The sequence below is a fragment of the Enhydra lutris genome, unplaced genomic scaffold (assembly GCF_002288905.1).
Source record: "Enhydra lutris kenyoni isolate GAN:26980312 unplaced genomic scaffold, ASM228890v2 scaffoldscaffold73, whole genome shotgun sequence".
In the NCBI taxonomy this organism is placed as follows: domain Eukaryota; kingdom Metazoa; phylum Chordata; class Mammalia; order Carnivora; family Mustelidae; genus Enhydra; species Enhydra lutris.
In genome coordinates, this window is record NW_019154157.1 from 3727915 (window position 1) to 3748583 (window position 20669).

Consider the following 20669-nt stretch of genomic DNA (forward strand, 5'->3'; position numbering starts at 1 on the left):
GTCGACATTACAAGGTTAGACAAGATGGAAAGCATTTCCCATGCAAGAATGAGCAGGATAGTCAAACCTGTACTGGTCCCTTCTACTGTGGAAAGCACAAAACAAAAAGTAGAGGGTACACTATCAGATGAAGCAAACAGATGTGAAAATCAGTTTGATTTTAAGCAGCTCACTTTAAGAAGGCTCATTCTTACCCAGTATTACCATTAGCACAATCTTTTACATATTCTCCATTTTGTTTTAAGATTATTTGATACACTGACTGAAATAGTTAAAAGAAAATTATCCCACCCACATTCTTTCAGAAATCCTCCAGAAGACTATAAGGGAATGGGGTGGTGGTGGGGGGATAGCTCCATCTAAGAATAAAGGATCCTCAGATGCCAAGTATGGAAAAGAATATACACCTGAGGGCATACATAACAAGATTCTTAGCAAACACCCCAGTGGCTATGATCTAAAAGTCTCTCCAAGGCAGGCCTTACCAGCAGGAGGCTGTCCATAAGAAGTTGCATAGGCGGTCTGCCCATAGGTAGCAGTGGTCTGAGCTTGGGTATAGCTGACATCAGTGGGCTGTCCATAGGTTCCATAACTTTGTTGCCCATATGCCTGCTCAAAGAAAATGGATGCAAGTTCATATATAAACCTTGTATTTTAGTAAAAAATAAATAAATAAATAAATAAATAAAATAGATCAACTTATTTCTAAGTCTCTAAATTGGAAGAATCAAAGCCAGAACTACTGCTTTTTAGTAAACATCATAAAAAACAGGCAAGTGATCACAGTATCATGAATGCTTGCATTCCCTTACCTAATCCACTTGTATTTTTATAAACTTAACTACAAAAAAGTTCCTGAGATAATGAGGCAAACTCTCAGTTAACTATACAGGAGATTAACAAGACACTCTCAAGGGATGGGCAATAACGGAACAGGTGTGTAATTGCCAGCACTTAGTGTAGCACCGTTTTTAGCAACCGGAGACAAGTGTTAGGAAGACAAAATGAACCAAGAGAAAGAAAAGGAAAATGGGATTAAAATCTGTTAGTTTGAAAACCAGGTTTTCAGCTTGCCCTAAATATTTAAAAATTTACACCACTTCGAAGAAAATGAACCAGAACACTGCAAGTCTCCTTAAGGTTAACATATCAAAAACTGTCTTTTGAACTTGGACATCAGTAATCTGGCACGGAATGAGGTGTTCTTCCAGCTATTAGCATGATCACGTTCTAGATTTGAATGACCAGTTATGTAAGACTTGTCAGAGGCATCACACACCTGTCTGTCCTAGAATATTTCAATGGCAGTTATTAGTATCCATTTTATGTCATTGACCATTTCAGAATTCGAAGTGGTCTTGAGAACACTAGGATGCTAATTTCTAGAATCTGTTGGCCTAGGCTTTTAAACACAAACTCATGTACTGGAAAGGGCTCAGAAGCTCTGTAGCTAGGCAGCCATATAGAGCTGACCCTGTCATTTACTATGTGGCCACTGGCAAATTACCTCTCTTTGTGCTGCTGCAATTTTTTCGTTTGCAAAATGTCCTAATAACAACTTCTTCTGCAGAACTACTATAAAACTAAATTAAGTTAATTTAAACATAATATAATATGTAAAGGACCAACTAACTACTGAGCAGGGCACTTAACTTGAGAAATGAAACTAGAAAGGTGTGGAGAGCTAGCAACTCCCAGTTTGGGTATGGTGTCATTTATAATGGCATTCCCACTGTGAAAGTATAGAACACCCGAGTACTTTAATGATTATAAGCACATCATACTTTCCTAGTACCTGATTTTTTAAAAAAGAGCTGTACTAGCTGTTGTTTTAATGGATGACAGAAATACTTTGTTTTGGGATATAACCACATCCAAATATCTTAAAGATTACCTGGGTGGTCTGTGCATATCCTTGAGTGGGTTGGGCGGTGTATGCACTGTAGCTGTAAAAGAAATTAAATGCAAGAACTGAATACAGAGCATTCAGATTCCATTAAAAAGTCCTCTACAACTCCAGGAGGCTTGGTACTCTAAAAACATTATAATCAATCATACCCAAAGTACTGTTACAAAAGACTGACTTACCCCTGCTGGGCTGCAGCTTGGCTGTATGTACTGTAATCTAGAGAAAATGAGAAGAGAAAATAATGTGAAGTCAGCAGAGACAAGGAGAAGGAAAAAACAGGGGGAGGAGGAATTCAGGTGGAGGAAGATAAATTCTTTAAACTGTTCAGAGAGAGGAAGTACAGGCCAACACAGATCCAAATGAGTATCTCTTCTCCCTTAACACCAAACCAAAATATGAATCTAAGCCAGTTAAACTCAGAAAGTTTGAAATACAGTGCCAGCTAATGAGGTCAAGATCAGCTGATCTGGCAGATACTTTAAAGGTTCCCATGACCACAACCGCCCCCCCCTCTTAACTGCAGGCTGTCATTTCAAATACATGATCATCATCCTGAGACTAACAGAAAACAAAATGAACCAACATGAACTGAAGTTTTACCTTCATATAAAAACGAGGCATGCCACAATATTACAGTGTTTAACATCAGACTGGTTACAATAGCAGCTGCATCTCCCCCAAACCTAGTTTTTTTATCACTCCCTCACTAACCATAATTCCACAGCAGAGCTGTGACATGGAGGGGCAAAAGACATCATCTCAATTCAGTATTTCAAAGGCTTTCCTGACTGTATCAGGGCTAAATTTCTACAGTAAGTCAAAAGCTAGACACGATAAAAACCACAGCAGAGTTAAGACAGAATCCTGATAACTGGCAGAGAAGAAAGCATGTAATCTTTCTGGGAGTAATATGGTTTTAGGTAACATCAACTTTTAAAAACTCACAATGATTTCAACTCAAGAAAAAAAAAAAGCCCACAACTTTACTTCGCTTCTCTCTACATAATCTTTCCTTTCTCTTTTCATATGAAATGTACAAACACACAAAAAGGGACAAAAAACTGGTCCACTGAGGGGTCTATAAAAGTAGTGAAAACAAATAGAAAATAGAATGATTAAGAAGTTTTCACAGCACTTCCGAACTAAATACATATTTTAAATAAGTATTTTTTTAAAAAAGGATTTTATTTATTTATTTGACAGAGATCACAAGTAGGCAGAGAGGCAGGCAGAGAGAGAGGAGGAAGCGGGCTTCCCGCTGAGCAGAGAGCCCTATGTGGAGCTCGATCCCAGGACCCTGGGATCATGACCTGAGCCGAAGGCAGAGGCTTTAACCCACTGAGCCACCCAGGCGCCCCTTTAAACAAGTATTTTTAAAAGTTCTGCCCAATGCTTTGCTCTCCACAAGAAATACATATCTTATTCTACGCTAGAAAAGAGTACTGCTATTAGTACTGAAGAAAAGGGTCCTTTCTTTTCCAATCAGAAAGTAGCCCCTCATTTGAAAGCAACAATGGACACCTCAGCTCTTCATGGAGAAGTTCCTACCCCCACACTATCCAAAGCCTGCCTCACAGTCCACCTGACCTGAGAGCATTGTCGTGAATCCATCTTTCAAAGTAGGATCACCTTTCTACCTCTTTACCTTAACTACTTTACTTCCTCTGTACATCCTTAACTCAGAACCCTGATTCATCAACATCAAATCAACTGCCTAAAGGTTTTGTGTAATGAACACACTGATTCAAGACAATCTTACGGCAGTTTAAGGTTAAACCGTAAGGCATTTTCAGTAGCACAACTCATGCTTTCTATGCAGCACATAAAAAATAAATGCAAATCACTTCTTCCATGTGGCATTTACAAAACAAATGATGCATCAAAAATAAAATATTTCAACCTACGTTTTGCTGAGGTGTCTCATGTGAGAAATGATTCTAAATTGCTGACATGGAAGTTCGACTTTGCAAGAGGACTTTTACACGAGAAGAGTTATGTAAAACAGAAAACTGGCAAAGCTGATATGGAACAACGAATGATCTCAGATCAGTGAGAAAGCAACCCATTTAATCCCATGGTGGGCTAAAGGAGGGAGCAAACTTGTTTCCTGAAAACTTACGTCATCTACCTACCACTCAGAAATGTATGGAGTCACAAATGTTCGTTACACAATGGTCAGATTTTTTAGCAGTCATGCTTTGTTTTTAACCCCTAACTGTGCAGCTGAAGACTTCACTAAAAATACAGGACAGATGGAGAAGCAAGGGCTGTAATCCAGGGGGCCTCTAAAATGCTGGCAACATTCTCTTCTTGGTGGTGACTTGGGAGTTTGCATTGTAATTCTTTGTTAGACTGGACAAATACTCTACTCTCCTATACGTAATATGCATGAGAAGACAAACCATCTATCTTGACCTAAAATAGTGGCTTTTAGATGCTTTAAAAACAGTAGAGATTTAGAGCTTTGAGCTACCTAGGGAGTTAAAATCAGTATGGGGCAATTTGTGGAAACCAAAAGCTTTGCTGTAAGGTCAAGAGGTTAAGGGCTCAAAAAGCTCTTAAAAGATCTAGCCTCATGCCTTCATTTTGAAGGAAAGGAAACCAAAGTACAGGTAAGTATAAGCCTCCAGCCGACATAGTACTGTGTGTCTATGTAAAACACAACTGTAATTCTACTATATGGAGGTTTCCAATAAACAATTTGAGCGAAGTAAACCAAGAAACTGGCATGTCCAGCCACGCAAAAATTTCACTGTACACATTCTGACTCCCCACGCTTCAACAGGAAAGGAGAGTAATATTCCCCCTTACAAAAATTCAAACACTGCACGGAAGAGGAAGGTGCAAAAGGCTCTGTAGAAAACACTTCCCACCAGGATGTGTCTTGGATTGTGGTATTTCAGAGTCCTCTCTTCCAGGGGCATTCTGAACCCTAGCACTAACAGCCAGCCATTTACCTGCCTGTTTTACTGATCACACAGCTCAGGGAGCCTTAAATTGTCTTTAAGTTGCTGGATTCTCGACCCATTTCAAATCAAATCTCTGAAGGACCCAGAGCTTTTCTGTCTTCCCTCGACTTCTCCCAACGCTTCTAAGTCCTGGTAGGCTGCCTAAGAATACCCCCAGAGGCGAAGAAAAAAAAAAAAAAAAAGCCCCACCCTACTAATAACCGCAGGTTAGTGCACAAACAGGCTGCAAACTACAAGTGATGTCTACGCTACAAGGTTAAACAACTCGCGTAAACGAGACCACCCTAAATTATCACATTTGAGCTCCCATCCCGGGCCTTCTTTCAAAGTACAGCATGCGTCTCCTTTCTGTCTCTCCTATCAGTCCACGAAATAAACAAGGCTGCCGGCTTAACCTAGGACAATAAACTTGCGAGACGATTGCTTAAGCGTAATTCAAATGCCGACTCGGGCCTTTTGTTTCTCCTAGGTCAAAGAGGCCAGAATTTTCTCGCGGTAGGTATTTGGGCCTCGCTATCCGGGCTGGTCTTATTATAAAACTGATCTCCCTCGGCGTTTGCTGAAAAATGGCCCTGGGAAGCACTTAATTGCTTTTTGAGGAAGAAAGTAGGTGGGATTAATAAGAGTAATAACGAAGAAATCGGCGGGGGAGGGGGCGCCGATTGGGGAAGCACATTCCACCCAAAACCCAGTCAGGCAGAAGTTCGGTTTTGGGCTGGAACCCGCCGAGAGAGCAGCTCGGCTGCACCGGACGCCCCAGCCGACCAGGCCCATTACGGGGCGCCCGCTCATAGGTCGGCACCCCTCGGCTCACAAACCCGCGATGCCTTTTTTGTTTATTTGCTTTTCTCCCCAGTTTCCCCACCAAACAGTAGCCCTCCGGCTTGAGCCGCATCCCTGGAAATGGGGGGGGGGGTTGGAGAAGCGGCGTTGCTGCGGCTTCTCCAGCAGCCATCGACCCCCCCCACCTCCGGTTTAGGGGTGTCGGGCTCCAGGCCTTGCCGAGCCCTCCCCCAACCCCCACGCGAGGCCAGGGAGGTCGCAGGCCCCGCCCACGTGGCGGGTGCCCGGGTGCGCGGGGCCAGACGGCTGCCACACAATGGAGACCACGGCAGGCTCCGCGCGCCCCCGCCGCCGAATGCACCTCGCGCGCCGGGGGCGCCGGAAGATTCCAGAACCGGCCTTCCCGGTGGGGGGAGGGGAGAAGAACGCGGGCCCTCGAGCTCGTCGGGCCGCGGCGGGTACCTCACACCCTTCTCGGCAGCTCCATTCAGTCGTCCCGGCCACCCCTAGAGACGAGCGGCCCCTGATTTGGGTGTCCCGGCTGTCGCCGGCGCGACAGCGATTCCACCACACTCACCCGTGGACGCCATTTTCTCTCCTTCCTTCTCGTTCTCTCAACGTCCGTCTCCCTCTCGCTTTCCCTCTAGGCGCCGCACTGCGCAGGCGCGAAACCCGCAACCTCGGGCGCTACCACCGGGGCAGGCCACGGGGGTGAGGGAAGGAGGGATGAACCACAGCTTTCTTGTCCTTCCCGCCCGCAGCTCTTGTCCTAATGCTCTCTAAAGAGCGCTGGACATGACGTGCGGGCCAAAATAGCACCAAAGGGTCTGGAGCGGCGAGTGAGCGGGTATTGATTTCAAGCCGGGGAGATTCTCCGTACAAAGCTAAGCTCTCCGGAATGGTTTCGTCCGCTGGCTCTAGGGACCGTCTCTGAAGAGTCTGCCTTGAAGGGACACGGAGGCCGGCGGGAGGGCTGGGGGAAGGGACCCGGGCCTAGAACAACTGCTGACTAATCGGCGGGCGGCGGGCCGCGGGCGGCGGGCGGCGAGGAAGGGGGGATGGGTGGGGTGGCGCGCCGGCTCCGCCGGGGTCACGCGCCCGAGTGCAGGCAGAATGGGGTCTGGGCTTTCGGGCCTCGCCGGGAAGCTGGAGTCCTGACTCCCAGCCAGGGGCCCCACATGGCATTCCGGGGGCGGGGGGCACGTGGCCGGGGCCGGAGGGGGGGGGGGCCGAGGCGGGTGGGGTAGATGGGAGGCCCCTAACGTAGCTCCGGATCCCGAGAGCCCCTCCCCCCCCATTAACGGTCAAGGTTGAGAAGGCCCTTTAATCTTAATCCCCCATCCAATACCCTTGTTTTTACAGAAGGAGAAACTGAGGCCCAAGGAATTGGGATACTTTTCCTAAAGTCATAAAGCTGAGTTCGACCCGTACCGTGGGATCCCCACTCTCTCAGAAGAATCTACCCCATCCTTGTCTTCTCATTCTGTCCTCTGAGCTTCCCAGTAAGGTAGGCGGGCCTGATGGTGCACAGCCCCATTTTATTGTTGAAGAGACTGAGGCCCAGAGGGTTCCAGTTCCAGTTCTGTTTGTCCATGGGCAAGTCCTTCAGCTTTGGAAAGTGCCTATGGGCGGGCGGTTTTGAGGGTGCAAGAGGAGGCTTTCAGTGGGTGTCTTGGCTTTGGGCTTGGCTGGCACCTGTCTGCCTTCCCGGACACAATCTAGCCTCCCCAGGCAGGTGCCCAGGCCCAAGGAAGGGCAGGGCTTACCCAAATCTTTCACAAATGTATGGAGTCAAAAATGTTCCTTATACCTGGAGCCAAGCTAGAGTCTCTCTTTCAGTGAACACATAACAGAATTTGAGGATGAGTAAGAGGAGGGCGCTCCCACCTGCCATCTGCCTAGACTACCTGCCTGGGAAGAAAGACAGGCTGTGCTTACTAGATAGGATAACATCCACAAAGCAGGAGATGGGGCATTTGAACTGGGCTTCAGAGGGGGTGAGTAGGAGCTTGCCTATTGGAGAGATGGACGGAGGGACATTGCAGGCAGAGGAGCTTTCTACATTTTTCCAGCAGGAAACTGACAGGTGGGTTTTGATGCTGAGGTTGCCCATGGCAAGGGAGCAGATGAGAAGTCTTGTCTCTCTGAGAGCCTGCCTCTTGCATCATGAAATCTGGTAACTAGGAGTCTTGACACAGGCCTGGCCACAGCTGAGGGGGTTTCAGCAAGTCCTGTGCCCTGTGGGCCAGAGCTTGACCCAGCTAGCCTGGAGCAGCTGCTTCCATGTTGAGGCGTCCCCTGGTAGGGCTATGTGGTGGCTCCTCTGCCTCCCACAGTTAGTGGGATGGCTACAGTTTATTGAACAGAAGCTGTGGGCTGGGCCCTGCCTTAGTCCATTCCTTTTTCTCATCCTATGGGGAGAGGATTTTCTTAATTCCCATTTTATAGATGAGGAAGGAGAGGCTCAGAGGGTGGAAAACTTGTCCAGGGAGGCACAGCAGGAAGAAGTGGAGGGGATATTGGAGCCTTCCTGCGAAAGGGGGGGGCTAGGGCCAGAGGGGTTGTGTTCAGAGCTAGAGGAAGGGGATGACTCTGTCCAGTGTCACTTTGTATGCCTTCAGAGTGTGGGATTCCTGCCCCCTTCCAGCCCTTCTGCCTCACTCCCTTTCTAATATGCCTGCCTGTTGGCTGGCCTCACCTCCTCTATCAGGGGCAGCGGAGCCCACCTAGAGCTCTAAGGCTAGGAGGAAAGAGGAAGGTGCCTGGTCTCCAGCCCAAGGGAAGAGAGAGGCAGAGGAAAGCTGGAGATGGCCCTGAGTTTGCCCTGGGGTGTTGTACCCCTCCTTCTGGGAGTCTGGAGCCCTAGTTCATCTTCGTTGGCCTTGCGCCTCCCACCCCAGGCTTTTCTTCAGAGCCCTTTTTGGCTTGGCCTCTCCCCATCCTCACACGCACAGGTAGCCGGGATGGCAAGATGGCAGGATGGCTAAGCACGTGGTTAGGATCTGAGCTCCTCTATGGTGGAGTTGCTGGGCCTGCCTCTCCAGCTTGTTTCTACTGTAAAATGGGGCCATCAGGAGGGTAGTTGAAAGGAGTTGGATAAAAATTGCAGTAATAACTGTGTTATTTTCCTTCACTCCTAGCACACGGCCTCAAGACCACCCTTGACACCGTCAGCCACGTTATGCGTGCCCAAGGTCCCCTCAGCCTACCGTCCCTGACGCTGCCTCTAGCCTCCTCCGTCCTGATGCTGCTGCTGGGCAGCCTGTGGCTGGTGGGGGCTGGGCCCAGCCTTGCCCTGGCCCCCGAGCTGCTGCTGGACCCTTGGCAGGGTGAGGGCTGGCCGCTTGGGCCTTTGAGGAGGCAGGAGACTTGCTCTAGGGCCTGAGACCAGTTCGCAGGAGCACCATGGGTCCTGCACTGGTCAAGCAGGGATAGGATCCAGGGCCTGGGGGGAAGCTTGGCCTTGGACAGGAGCGTGCCCAGCTCATCTGGAGCCCGGAAGGGAGGGTGGAGCACCCAGGCAGAGGGGCCAGTGAGGGGTGGGAGCGTGTAAGTAGGAATTCTTTTCAGACAGCTTCCCTTCTTGGTGGCTTTCCCTTAAAATAAGAACTCAGGCTTTCAGCTTAGTATGAGAATGTTGAGGAGGTCCTGGGAGTTTAAGGAGTGACCCCAGCTGCGTGGTTGTTTCCTAGCAGACATTAAGTGAGTTGCCCATAGTTGGGTTGCTCTTGAGAAGACTGAGTGGTGGGCCCGACCTGCTCTGGTTAACACAGCAGGGGAGCAGCCACAGCATGTGGAAGCCCTCGCTCCCCTTCATGGGTGATTGAAGTGCTGGCAGTGGGCAGACAGTGGCTCCCGGGGTGAGGAGGCTGGCTTAGCAGTGTCCTGCAGCGGTGTGATCACCACCCTGGGCCAGCACTGGGGGTTAGGGCCGCTGACCCGCATGTAAGCTCCTTCTCTCTCCCAGCACACCGGCTGCTGACCCATGCATTGGGCCACACAGCCCTACCTGGCCTGCTCCTGAGCCTGCTGCTCCTGCCCACTCTGGGCTGGTGGCAGGAGTGCCACCTGGGAACTCTGCGGTTCCTGCATGCCTCTGCCCTGCTCGCCCTGGCTGCTGGGCTCATGGGGGTGCTGCTGGCGGGCCTTGGGGTGTCCAGTGCAGCTGGCGGCTGCGGCTACATGCCCGTCCACCTGGCCATGCTGGCAGGGCAGGGTCACCACCCTCGCCAGCCCCAGGGGGTCCTGCCACCGTGGCTCCTGCCCTGGCTCCTGCTGGCCTTGACACCACTGCTCAGCTCCGAGCCGCCCTTCCTGCAGCTCTTCTGCGGCCTTCTTGCTGGCCTGGCCTGTATCCTTTGCCGGGGCTCAGGGCCCATGTGGACATGTGGGTTCTGTGGCTGGGCCCTCCCACCCCCAAGGATGCCTGGGAGGGAAATGGTGCAAGAGGGTCGGGCCCAATGATGCCGGACAGCGTGCGTGGACACATTCTGGGAGCATCCCCGGCTTCTCTAGCCAGGCTCTGGGGCGGGGGCATGGGGTGGCCTTAGGGCCAATGGCCAGGGGGAGGTGCTAACTGCCAACTACCATTTAAAGGAGGGCCAGGAGGGCCGAGGTGACCCAAGCAGGCACCCAACCTGGCTCTCCCCAGTGAGGGAGGCATCTGAACTATGATGTGATGATGTGATGTGTGGGATGAGGGGTTCAGGGGAAGAGAAGTGAAAAAGAGAGCTGGCCGGGCAGGAAGTGTGAGGCCAGGGTGGGAGTGAGCCTGGGGGTCAGCGCTGAAATGGGGAACACCTATGCCTGGTGGTGCATTAAATATAGACTTTTGCTCCAAAGATGCTTGATGCCTCTTGGGGGAAACGGTGCCTTTGAAGAGTGGGCACAGGCCGACCTCCCCCTGGGGTTTTTTTAGGCCTGGGGACACCAGCTGCCCGGCCTGGCAGAATCCTGGCATAGGGAGTATGCCGCTGTGGCTGAGGGCTACGGGGGAGTGTCACTGGGCCCCAGGGTGGGCCTTGAGTCAGACCTGAGCAGTCTCATGGGGCTCTGGGAACAGAGCAGGCATGGGGGCGGGGGACGGGGGAGACACACACCTGGCTCCACCTCTTACTGGCTGAGTAGCTTCTGGCAGGTTCCTTTCCCGAGGGCCTCTGCTTTTCCCCAAGTGCTGATTAGGGTGAGGAGACATTGAGGAGACATCCCTTGCCAGGCTGCAGTGAGGAGAGACCGGGGAATGGCTGGCACACACAGCCCGGGCCCCGGCATGCAGTGTGGGCTCCCCCGCACCCCCTACCCCAGCTGGCTTGGGTTCTCCTTGACCAGCCGCCCTGCCCTGGGCAGACAGATGCAGCAGGGGCCTTCCGGTGGCTGGAGCTGTCAGAGCGGCGGCTGCAAGCACTGCAGGAGGGCGTCTTGTGCAGGGCACTGGCCGGGGGCTGGCCACTCCAACTCCTTCCTACCCCAGGCATCCCAGCAGAGCTGCCGCTCACCCATCCTGCCGGAGCGAGGTGAGCACAGTGCTGAAGACACCCCTCGTGGCAGCTGTGGCAGGGGCTGGCAGTCAGGCCCTCTTCTGCTTCTGCCCCTCCAGGCCTCCCACCCCCGGACCTCCTTACATGGCCTCCCCTAGCCTCTGGGCCCTCAGTGAAGGCTCAGCCCTGCTCCCGCCAGGCCTGGGGCCTGTGCAACCAGCCTGGGAGGGCTCCTCAGAGGTGGGCCTGGCCTGGGCTGGGCCCAGCTTCCCCCCAGGGACCCCACTGTGGGCAGCCCTGGATGAGCAGCTGCTGCAGGAGGGGATCGAGGCCTCACTCCTCGAGGGGCCGCGTCCCGAGAGCCCACTCCGGCTGCCCAAGTCGTCTGTCTCCTCTCTGCGGTAAGGCGGGGGGTGGGGGAGTGGAGGGTCCCCTGGTGCAGGGGCAGGAGGTGGCCCTGACGTCCCCTCCCTGTCCCCCTCCCCACCCCCACCCCCATCCCACAGGCTGCAGCAGCTGGAGCGCATGGGCTTCCCCACAGAACAGGCAGTGGTGGCCCTGGCAGCCACAGGCCGAGTGGAGGGTGCCGTGTCGCTGCTGGTTGGGGGGGAGGTGGGCACCGAGGCCCTGGTGACTCAAGGGAGGGGCGGGCCTGCTCACCCTGAGGGTCCTGGTCCTCCCTAGCCCATGCAGGCCCATGGGTGACAAGAGGCTTGGCCCGTTGGTGGGTAGCCTGAGCCCAGCCCTGTCTGCCAAGGGTTGCAGTGTGGTTCGGAAGAGGCCCCTCCGGCTCCCCACCCCGGTACTGTTTAGAATAAAAACCAGTTCATTTTTCAAGCTGGACCTCTGGATGCAGCCGTTGTGTCGGACTCTTCTGTATTGGCAGCAGGGGGGATGAATGAATGAACAAACAGTGAAGGAAGGACCCATCACAAGAGAAGAGCTCCTTGAGGTGTGGAGATGCACTGGTCCCCCTGCCTGCTCAGCCCCCCACATTGCGTGTGGGCAGGAATGGCCGCCGAGAAGAGGGAAGGGGCTCCCGGCCCCGCCCAGCTGCTCCCCGTCTAAGCACACACTGAGACCAGGCCAGTGGGACATCAGACTGGGGGCCTTTATTGGCTGGACCCCTCTACCTCCAGGGGGCCCCCTCCCTCTCCATGCCTCAACCAACCCCCACCTGGGACATGGGAGGGGCTGGGGGCTCATGGGGCAGGGCCTATACAAGGAATCCCCCAGCATCCTGCCAGCTGAGCTCAGGGTGGGGACCCAGCACCAGAAATCAAGGAGAGGAGGGGTGCGGTGGGCTCCCCGAGGTTTGGCTGGGGAGGAGGGGGTGACAAGCCCTGTGTGTACCAAGGGCCCAGGAGAACTCTAGTTCCCAGCTCCCTTCAGCCCCTCCAGGCCCAGATGCCTGGGCAGCTGATGAGAAGACAGAAGCCTCGAACCAGCCACCTCTTCCTGTCCTACTTCCCGGAGGGGGACAGAGGCCCAGGGCCCTGAGTGAGGCCTCCCCTCTTGCCTGGGCTACCCCTCTCTCTCAGGCCCCTGTCCTTTCTCAGCTTCATATTAGGCTTGCACAGGGAGCCAGGGAGTTGGGACCAAGACTTGGCCATCCCGAAGGCCTAGGTGGCAGAAGGGACCCTGAGGACGTGAATAAATATGGCTGGGCGGTCCCTGGAGGCAGTTGGCCAAGTCCAGGCTGGGAAGGGAAGCCTGGCCTGGTCTGCCCCTAGGGCCGCCCCCGCCCTCAGCCTCTCTCGTTGCGGCTCCTGGGGGCCACGATCCGGTAGTTGGCTGCGAGTCCTCCCCTCTTGCCCCGCAGGAGGCTGGGGGTGCCTGTGCTGGCAGGGCCTGCCCCCGACCCCTCTGGTTCTGCCGGAGGGAAAGAAGAGAGGCAGGGTTAGTGAGGTCTGTGTGAGGTGCCCCTCTCCCTTCAGCCCTCTGGGGGCTGGAGCGCTGGGTACTCCGGCCAGGCACGCTCTGCCCTGGCGTCTGGGAGGCGGAGCTGTGAGAAAGAAGGATGCTTGCAAACTGGTTAGTGCCTCCCCCTCCCCCTCTCCCGGAATTATCAGCTCCCCACCCAATGAGAGCACTCTGGGCCTCTGATTTTCTTTGTCAAGTGAGAATCAATCAACCTGTCGTGTTTCTGAAATGCTTAGCACGGAGTGAATGCTCCATAAAAGTATAGTTCCTTCCCACACTTTGGGATAGAGGTGTGCCCTGAATCATCCCCGTTTCATAGCTGCGTAAGCTAAGGTCAGGAAATAGACTTGCTTTCCACCTCTCCGGGGGTTAGGCCACCTGTGGTGCGGAAGAGTTTAGGAAGGCCAGGCTCTGGCACGGACCTACTGTACAGCTTTGGGTAAGTCTAATCTCTGCCAGGGTCTCAGTTTTCTCATCTCTAAAACCAGGAGGGATAGTTCCAGGTGTACTCTGAGGTCCTGGCCAACTCCAATAATTATGGAAATCAGTTCTAATTTGGCTATGGTGAAATAGGCCCCGACCTGGAAATGAGCTGTCCCGCAAGAGTGAAACTGAAAAACAGGCATTCTTGCCATCCGGAAAGTTCCTACTCATCCTTCAACACCCAAGCAAGGCCTACCTCCTCCAGCAAGTCTTCTGCTACTAACACTTTGGTCCCTCTCTACATTAAGTAAGTGGATCAGGTAGATCAGGATGGGCCATATTTCCAGGGGGGAGATGAACCCTCAAGCAGAGCCCCAGGATGGGGGACTTGGCTGAGCCTCCAAAGTCCTGTTCAAAGGGACAGACACTTGGACTCTGGTGAGCACGAGCTTTCCACTGGGGCACTGCCAGAGGCCATGCCCTCATAATCCTAGCTGTTTAGCACTCTGACCCTGGGTGCCCCAGCCACCCATACACCTCTAGGCTGACATTTGGGCCCCCTGGGACAAACAGGTGTGTGTGGTCATAGTCAAAGGTATTTCATCCCCTAAATCAGGGAGCATAGGAGGAGAGTAGCATGGAGCTCAGGCTCCAACAATCAGCTATGGCCAAACCCTGGTCCCACCATGTATCAATGATGTGGTCTTGGGCAAGTCATGAGAATCTTTGAGCCTCGTATGGAATGTGGGGGACAATACCGTGTCATACCCTTTAAGTGTGTAAGGTGACCAGGAGTGGAAGGTGGTTTTCACAGTAAATGCTGGATGATTAATGGTCACTAGGTGTGTTTTTGACCCAGGCCTGGGTCACTGTGGTCATGAGTGCTATTCATGAGATGCTATTCTGACCCTATGCTATTCAGGGCCCTAGGTTTCCCTGGGCCAGTGCTTTAAAGGACAGATCTACAGTGGATCTATGGCCTCACCACTGCTATTGCTACGACTCTTGAGGAAATCACGTGAGCTCTCTGCACTTCTGTTTTCTTCATCTGTGAAATGGTATCACCCACCCAGCAAGCTTGTTAAAAGGGCTGGATTTAAATCCCCCAGCCCAGTGGGCCGGATGTGTGACGGCTGCTACTGCCTCATTATTGATTGTAACCTAAACATGAGCCCAATCTGGATCTTTAGTTAGCGCCTGCTGTGTATGATGGACAATGGGGAAAGTTCCTTCTTCTCTGCTCCCTTCTCCCCTCACCTCCCCTTCCAGGTCAAGACTCAAGCTGGCTTGTGGGGTCACTCTCCCAGGCTGGTGGCCACAGTGAGTGGGCGTGACCACCTCAGGTGACCACCGCTCCCTCCCTGGGCTGCTGGATAGAGGCGACTAAAGAGAAGACAGGCTACGGGTCCAAGGCTACAGTCCCTTCCGGCTCCTCTCCCAGTCCTGAGAGGAGGTGAGGGACACCTGAAAAAGCCTGGGATTTGGTCCTTGGGCCCTGATCTGTGAGAGGGGGAGGAGGTCTGGGAGGTGGTCACTGATGTTTTGGAAAAGATAGAGAACACCCTGTGGCAAGGTGTGAGGAGCTTGGGAAGCAGACCCCATACTCCTTCCAGCCTCCAGGGCTTTGTCCACACAGGACTCTGTCGGGGCTGCCCTTTCTATCTTCCGCTCACACACTCTTAAGGATCTTCCGTGACCCAGTCCCAGGGTCCCGTCTGCTGGGAAGACTTCCCCCTGCCACAGCTGGAGGCAATGGCCGCTCACTCACATCCTCTGGTGCTCCTGTCGCCCATGGCCCTCATCTCTGTAGACCCTGAGGATTCCCCTTCACTTGATGGGCCCAGAGTGTCCCCCCTGACCTGGCACTCCTCAGCAGGTGTGCCCTACAGTTTTGCTGAATGAAGTCGGCTTGGCTGTCATCCTTGCCCTCCTTTCTGCTTGGGGACTCAGTTTTCTCATCTGTAAAACAGATGCGAAGTTGGACATGATGTCCCAGGCCTTTGTGCGCTGATGTACTACGATTGGGCTGTGAGATGGGGTAGTTGGAGGTGGGAGGAGGACGGCCGTGGGGGCCTCTTAGCGGGTAGGTGCGGACCGGAGCTCAGCCCTGAGGGCGGACAATCTCTGCCTCTCTCCACGACCATCCACGGGCTCCGGTTTAATGGGGAGAACCTTAGCCCCACTGTGAAAAGCCAGGCACGGGGAGGGGTGCTGCGCACTTGGCGTCTTCCCTCCTTCTGTGCCTTCTACCTCCCTTCAAAAGCCTTCTCAAACCGGGGCCTGCCAGATTCTCTAGCCTCAGCTGTCACTCCCTAGCAACCTCACAGAACAGCCTAGCCTCTTGGCTTTGGCTTGCGCTGTTCCTCTGCCTGTTTACCAATGATCATCCTTGCTCTTCAGATTCATTTAGAGGATACCTCCTCCAGGAAGCCCTCCCCCACACACCCCAGCCCGGGGCCGGGGTTCTTCTGTGCTCTCAGCACTCGCTCCACACCGTGATGTTCCTCACTCTGGGTTTAACAGTTCCAGGGAGACCCCTGTGCCCCTGCACCCTACACTCCCTGAGAATAGGAACAGGTCTGTCTGATCTGGGAGCCTGTGCCAGCAAGGTGTCAGGCACTGTCTGACTGCTGGCTGGCTGGAAGGACTAGAGGAGTTCTGCTGGTCTGGGGCCACCAGTAGGAGGTGACTTATGTGTCCCTGGGCCCTTCCTGGAAGGGGCCACCCCTACCTGCCCGCCCTGCCGTTACCTGGCCAGATGATGGCTTCCAGCAGGGTGACTCGTCTGGCCAGGAGCTCCAGCTGAGCCTGCTGCTGCAGGAAGCTCTGTAAGCTAGGAGCCTGATGGGAGATCAAGAAGAGCAACGGTGCGAGTCCGGCCTCCGAGGGCTGGGCCGGGGAGCCAAGGGGGGCGGTGTAGGGGACAGGCACCAGCCGGCTTCAAGGCAGGAGCCTGGGTGTGAGTCTCTACTGAGACCTCAGTCTCCCCTTGTGAGTGGGGGCAGGGCTCCTCCTCTGACTGGCTCCTCAAGTGAGCAGATGAGTGGCGACACTGGTGGGTAAGGGCCTGGGGTGGGGGTCTGGCTCTTTCCGACCCCTAAAGGGACCTGCAGGGTGGGTTAGGAGGAGCAGAAGGCGACCTGCAGCTGTAAGGGAGATACTTGGGGCCAGGAAGACTGCCCTGTGAGAGCCTCTGGGGGCTTCTGGGGGAGGGGAGGTTGGAACTAGTGGGGAAGCCTGGCTTCGTCACCCACAGTCCCCTGTGCTTCTGGAGCCTAGCTCCGTGACCTGTTGTTCTGTGGACTTGGGAGACTGGCTTGCTCTGTTACCCACGATTTATGGAGAGCTGAATGAAGCCTTACTTTGTGACCCATGACCCCCTGCTCTGCTGCAGTCTGGCCCGGTTACCCACAATCCCCTGCTGGTCTGGAGTTTGGCTCCATTACCCCTAATTTCTTCCAAACTCAAAATCTATCACCTCTGCTTTCCCTGTAGGCCTGGAAAACACATTACCCACAATGCTCGGAGGCCCAGGTCTGGCCACAGAGGTGGGGGGCCAGGTCTCTGGGGCCCCCTTTTCACCTGTGGAGGAGGGACCAGCCATTAAGGGAAGGGTGGTCTTGCTCTCTCAGGTCCTCCCCAGCCTGGGGCAGGCACCTTCTCCAGCCTCACAGCTGGGTCCAGGCAGCTCCACCCCAAGAGGGCCTGGGGAAGGCTAGCGGGTGGGGGCTGGGCTGTCTGTCCGTCTGTCTGTCTCTACTCACCATAGAGCCCAATCATTGTTTCCAAGATTAAAACCCTCTCAGCTAAAATCTTCAAAGCCTCGCGTAGTTGGTGCAACCCCTCCCCCTGCGGAGGAAAGAGACAGATGCAGCCGTGAAGGGGGCAAGGGAGGGGGCCCTGCAAAGCTTGTTGGTGGCCCATGCCCCACCCTGGACATGCACCTGCAGCCCACACCACCGGCCACAGCCCCAGGGCCCGCGGACAGGCAGGACAAGACCAGGAGGGAACGGGGGCGTGGGGGCGGGGCAAGACAGGTGGAAGCAGCCCCCTCCGGTAAGTCCTGATGGGTTCCAGCTGGCTGCTCTCTGCCCACACCCCTGCACTGGCGGCCGGGGGTTGCAGATCCACAGGGGCTGCGCTGCTGTCCCAGAGCCTGCCCTGGGGGCTGTCACTGGGTACCCCTGAATCTCTGTTGCCTCACACCTGCATGGTTCCTGCCCCATCCCTGGGCCACCTGCATTCTCATTTACTTAATAGTCTTTCAACGGAGTCCCTTTTTGCCTTAATACTACATTAATCTCACTCTAATGAATTCCATCAGTGCGAACAGGCTACTCATGGATGTCCTTTCCATTCACATCAAAATGAATACGTACAAGTAAAATGAGAAAACATTTGAGTGGCATCACTTTTGGGAAGTTGGGCTCAAAAATGGAAAAGCTGAGGCTCAGGCCCAGGTGTCCACTCCCCAGCCCTTCTCACTTTGGCCTCCTCCCTACCTGGGCTCTGCCTATTTCAAATCCATATTCGGCATGTCTTGGGATCAGGCCCCCAGCCCCACCCTCCCTTCTAAGCAGTATCTCGGGGTCTGCAGTCCCCAGGCCCAGGGATGTGGCAGTGCCCCCCACCCCCACTTCCCGCAACAGTGTCAGCTGGCACTCCGACCAGCCTTCACCTTGACTTCCAATTTGTCGGCCTGTCCTTTGCTTCCCCAGAACGGGGTCCACGGTCTGGCTGAACTTCCACACTCCCTCACCTCTTCCTCTTTCCTAGCCCAGACTAAAGCTATTTCTGGAATGTCGATATCTGAATTCCAACAGAGCACCAGGACAGCAAATAGAACTATTCCAGTCCTGACATATCTGGGAGTCTCTCTCAGCGTCCTTTACTTAGTACAGACTAATTGAAGGGATTGGGGCAGACTATGCTATAGCAGAAACCCACCCTTCAGGGTTCACCAAAACATCTAACAACCGAGAGTCCGCCTAACGTGTCCATGAGCCTCCTGTGGCGTTGCTGGGACTGTCCATTACAACCCAGCTGTCCTGTCCACATCACCAGTTTAGGGCTGCCCTTAGGCCACTAACTGGCCACTGCAGCCTAAGGGTCACAGGGTCACCACGGGCCACACCAAAGTAATCCCTCTTCAAGTATTACAGGAGCAGGATCTAAAAATGGATGACCTTCAAAAATTACACTAAGCCACTCCGGGCATGGATGGTGGGGACAAGCTGACACCATGAACGTCCAGGAAAGTGTAATAAGAGGGCGTCCGCTAGTGCTCCTGCCAAGAGCATTTAACTGCCTCTCATCACCAGGAAACAACCAGACAAATCTAGATGGCAGGGCACTCACAAAAAGACAAAGTCAAGAGGAAGAAGAAAAGGACAGGGACTGTTCTACATTACAAGGCACTAGAGATGTAACAATCAAGTGCAATGCATGAGTGTTGATTAAATCTTAGATTAAATTAAAACGAACAAACAAACAAACAAACAGCTAAGGGGCACCTGGGTGGCTCAGTCGGTTAAGGTTCTGCCTTTGGCTCAGGTCATTATCCCAGGGTTCTGGGATTGAGCCCTGTGTTGGGCTCTCTGCTCAACGGGGAGTCTGCTTCTCCTCCTACCCCTCCCTACTGCTAGTACTCTCTCCCCCTCTCTCAAATAAAATCTTAAAAAAAAAAAAAAGAAAATTAAAGGAAAACGTCAAAGTTCCGTTATTTGGATCCCTTCCAAGATGGGTGGCCTATTGTTTGCACTGATAACGTCGCAGTCCCCTCCCGGCCTGGTCTGAGTGTCCAGGGCCTGCTGGGCACCCCCCCCCGACCTGGCACCTCCACTCAGCTTTAATATAGCTCCCATTTTCCCTGGACATAAGCCAGTGGCACCGCTTCTCTGGGCTCTCTACTGTAAAGGTTGCCTGAACTGCTTGCTCCCCCTCACAGTCAAACCAGCACCACATATCGCTTAGTCCATGGACAGCCATCCCTCCTCACCATCCCCCTTGCTGGTTCCAGCCCCCACAGTCACTTGCCAGAATGACCACAACAGACTCCATTCTGGCATCTCTCTTTCTGCTACTCCCGTGTTGCCCCCCTTCTCCCATCCATCCTTCACAAGGCAGTCAGATGAACTGTTTGCAAATGAAAATGTGACTGTGTCCCTTCCCTGCTGTTAAATAGTTCAATAACTCCCCACTGTCCACAGAACCAAGTTCAAATTCCTCAATATGGCCGCCCAAGTCCTGAAAGCCTGTTTGACTTCTGTCTCACCCCTTGACTGTCACACTGTACCAGGCCAAGTATCAGCAGCTCCTCAAATACCCCAGGATTACGCCAGCCCTAAGGCCTTTGAACATGATGTTCTCTCTGCTCAGCCTGAATACCTTTGTTTGGTTGACACACCCTTCAGGCCTTAGCCCCCATCTCCTCCTCCATGCCAGATCCTTCCCCATCACAGCTGACCTCCCTCAGTCCTGTTGCCGCCGGTTACTGGTCTGTTCTCCCCTCCCACTGTGACCACCTTAAGAGTGGGGACTGTGTCCAAATCATGTCTATATGCCTGGCACCCACCGAGGAGGGGCGGGTTTCCCCGGTCCTGGGATCTGAACATCCTGGGCTTCAGTTCCAGCTCTGCCAACAATTTGCTCTGCGGAGTTGGGCCTCAGTTTTTCCTGTCTAAATGAGGGATACGAACTTTGGTCTAGATTGGCTGGTTCATCTCAGTCACTCTGGGGGCAGAACCTGCAGTTCATATGCATGACCACTGGGTGTCACTGCTGAGCCACAGTCGGGCCAGTGGTTCAGGTCTTCCTGGGGGTTGGTAGGTGGAGAGAAGCCCCCTTAGGGCCCTTCCCCACATTGGACCTCATGCCCACCTACCCCCAACAGAGCTGGTCCCCCAGTCCCCAAAGCCTCATGCTGACCCCAGCCCAGCAGGCCCCCCTCAGGCATGTGGCAAGCAGGGGCAGAAGTACAGGTGGGCAACGGGGAGGCAGGAGGATGGGCAAGGGCCCTGCTACCTCTTGGGCGGCCTGTCCCACAAGGTGGGCCTGAGTTCAAGGCCTGGGTTGGGACAGTTCAGGCATCTGTTCTCCTCTTGGAATCCCATGCAGGAATGGAGCTGCATAGTCTAACTCAACCTCATGTCATCTTTCCTACCTCTCCTGGGCTGAGTAGGGAAA

At 53.7% G+C, this 20669-nt stretch overlaps 3 protein-coding genes across 18 annotated transcripts in view; 1 reads left to right on the forward strand and 2 right to left on the reverse strand.

Moving 5' to 3' along the window:
* Positions 1-6313, reverse strand: part of LOC111160077 (EWS RNA binding protein 1) — a 29921-nt gene extending 23608 nt beyond the window's left edge. For 2 of the 7 annotated variants that reach the window (XM_022522892.1, XM_022522890.1), the window contains exons 1-4: positions 6239-6282; positions 2089-2125; positions 1895-1946; positions 486-609 (exon numbers count right to left, since the gene is read on the reverse strand). In XM_022522892.1, the coding sequence (XP_022378600.1) occupies positions 486-609; positions 1895-1946; positions 2089-2125; positions 6239-6251 (226 nt within the window). In that variant the 5' untranslated portion in view covers positions 6252-6282. Of the gene's footprint in view, positions 1-67; positions 86-485; positions 613-1894; positions 1947-2088; positions 2126-6238 lie in introns of all 7 variants that reach the window. The other 5 variants (XM_022522888.1, XM_022522887.1, XM_022522891.1 and 2 more) reach the window with 5 other exon arrangements.
* Positions 6314-6957: 644 nt separating this feature from the next.
* LOC111160079 (rhomboid domain containing 3) lies at positions 6958-11993 on the forward strand. 2 transcript variants are annotated; one of them, XM_022522896.1, is made up of 6 exons: positions 6958-7168; positions 8802-8990; positions 9629-10012; positions 11012-11174; positions 11258-11539; positions 11645-11993. In XM_022522896.1, exons 2-6 carry the CDS (start codon positions 8843-8845, stop codon positions 11820-11822), a joined length of 1155 nt encoding a protein of 384 aa, XP_022378604.1. In that variant the 5' UTR covers positions 6958-7168; positions 8802-8842; the 3' UTR covers positions 11823-11993. The 2 variants fall into 2 exon arrangements, with proteins under 2 accessions (XP_022378604.1, XP_022378603.1); XM_022522895.1 differs by having other exon boundaries at positions 11008-11539.
* A 241-nt stretch (positions 11994-12234) lies between these two features.
* LOC111160043 (EMI domain containing 1) overlaps positions 12235-20669 on the reverse strand; it is a 44311-nt gene continuing 35876 nt past the window's right edge. For 4 of the 9 annotated variants that reach the window (XM_022522834.1, XM_022522833.1, XM_022522832.1 and 1 more), the window contains 2 exons: positions 17249-17333; positions 12828-13010 (listed from right to left, as the gene is read on the reverse strand). In XM_022522834.1, the coding sequence (XP_022378542.1) occupies positions 12886-13010; positions 17249-17333 (210 nt within the window). In that variant the 3' untranslated portion in view covers positions 12828-12885. Of the gene's footprint in view, positions 13011-16234; positions 16326-17248; positions 17334-20669 lie in introns of all 9 variants that reach the window. The other 5 variants (XM_022522830.1, XM_022522837.1, XM_022522835.1 and 2 more) reach the window with 2 other exon arrangements.

Coding starts and splice junctions, on each gene's coding strand:
- LOC111160079 (XM_022522895.1), top strand. CDS start 8,843: ATGCGTGCCCAAGGTCCCCTCAGCCTACCGTCCCTGACGCTGCCTCTA. Junction 8,991..9,628: donor GCTGCTGGACCCTTGGCAGG/GTGAGGGCTGGC, acceptor TCTCTCTCCCAG/CACACCGGCTGCTGACCCAT. Junction 10,013..11,007: donor CCTTCTTGCTGGCCTGGCCT/GTATCCTTTGCC, acceptor TGCCCTGGGCAG/ACAGATGCAGCAGGGGCCTT.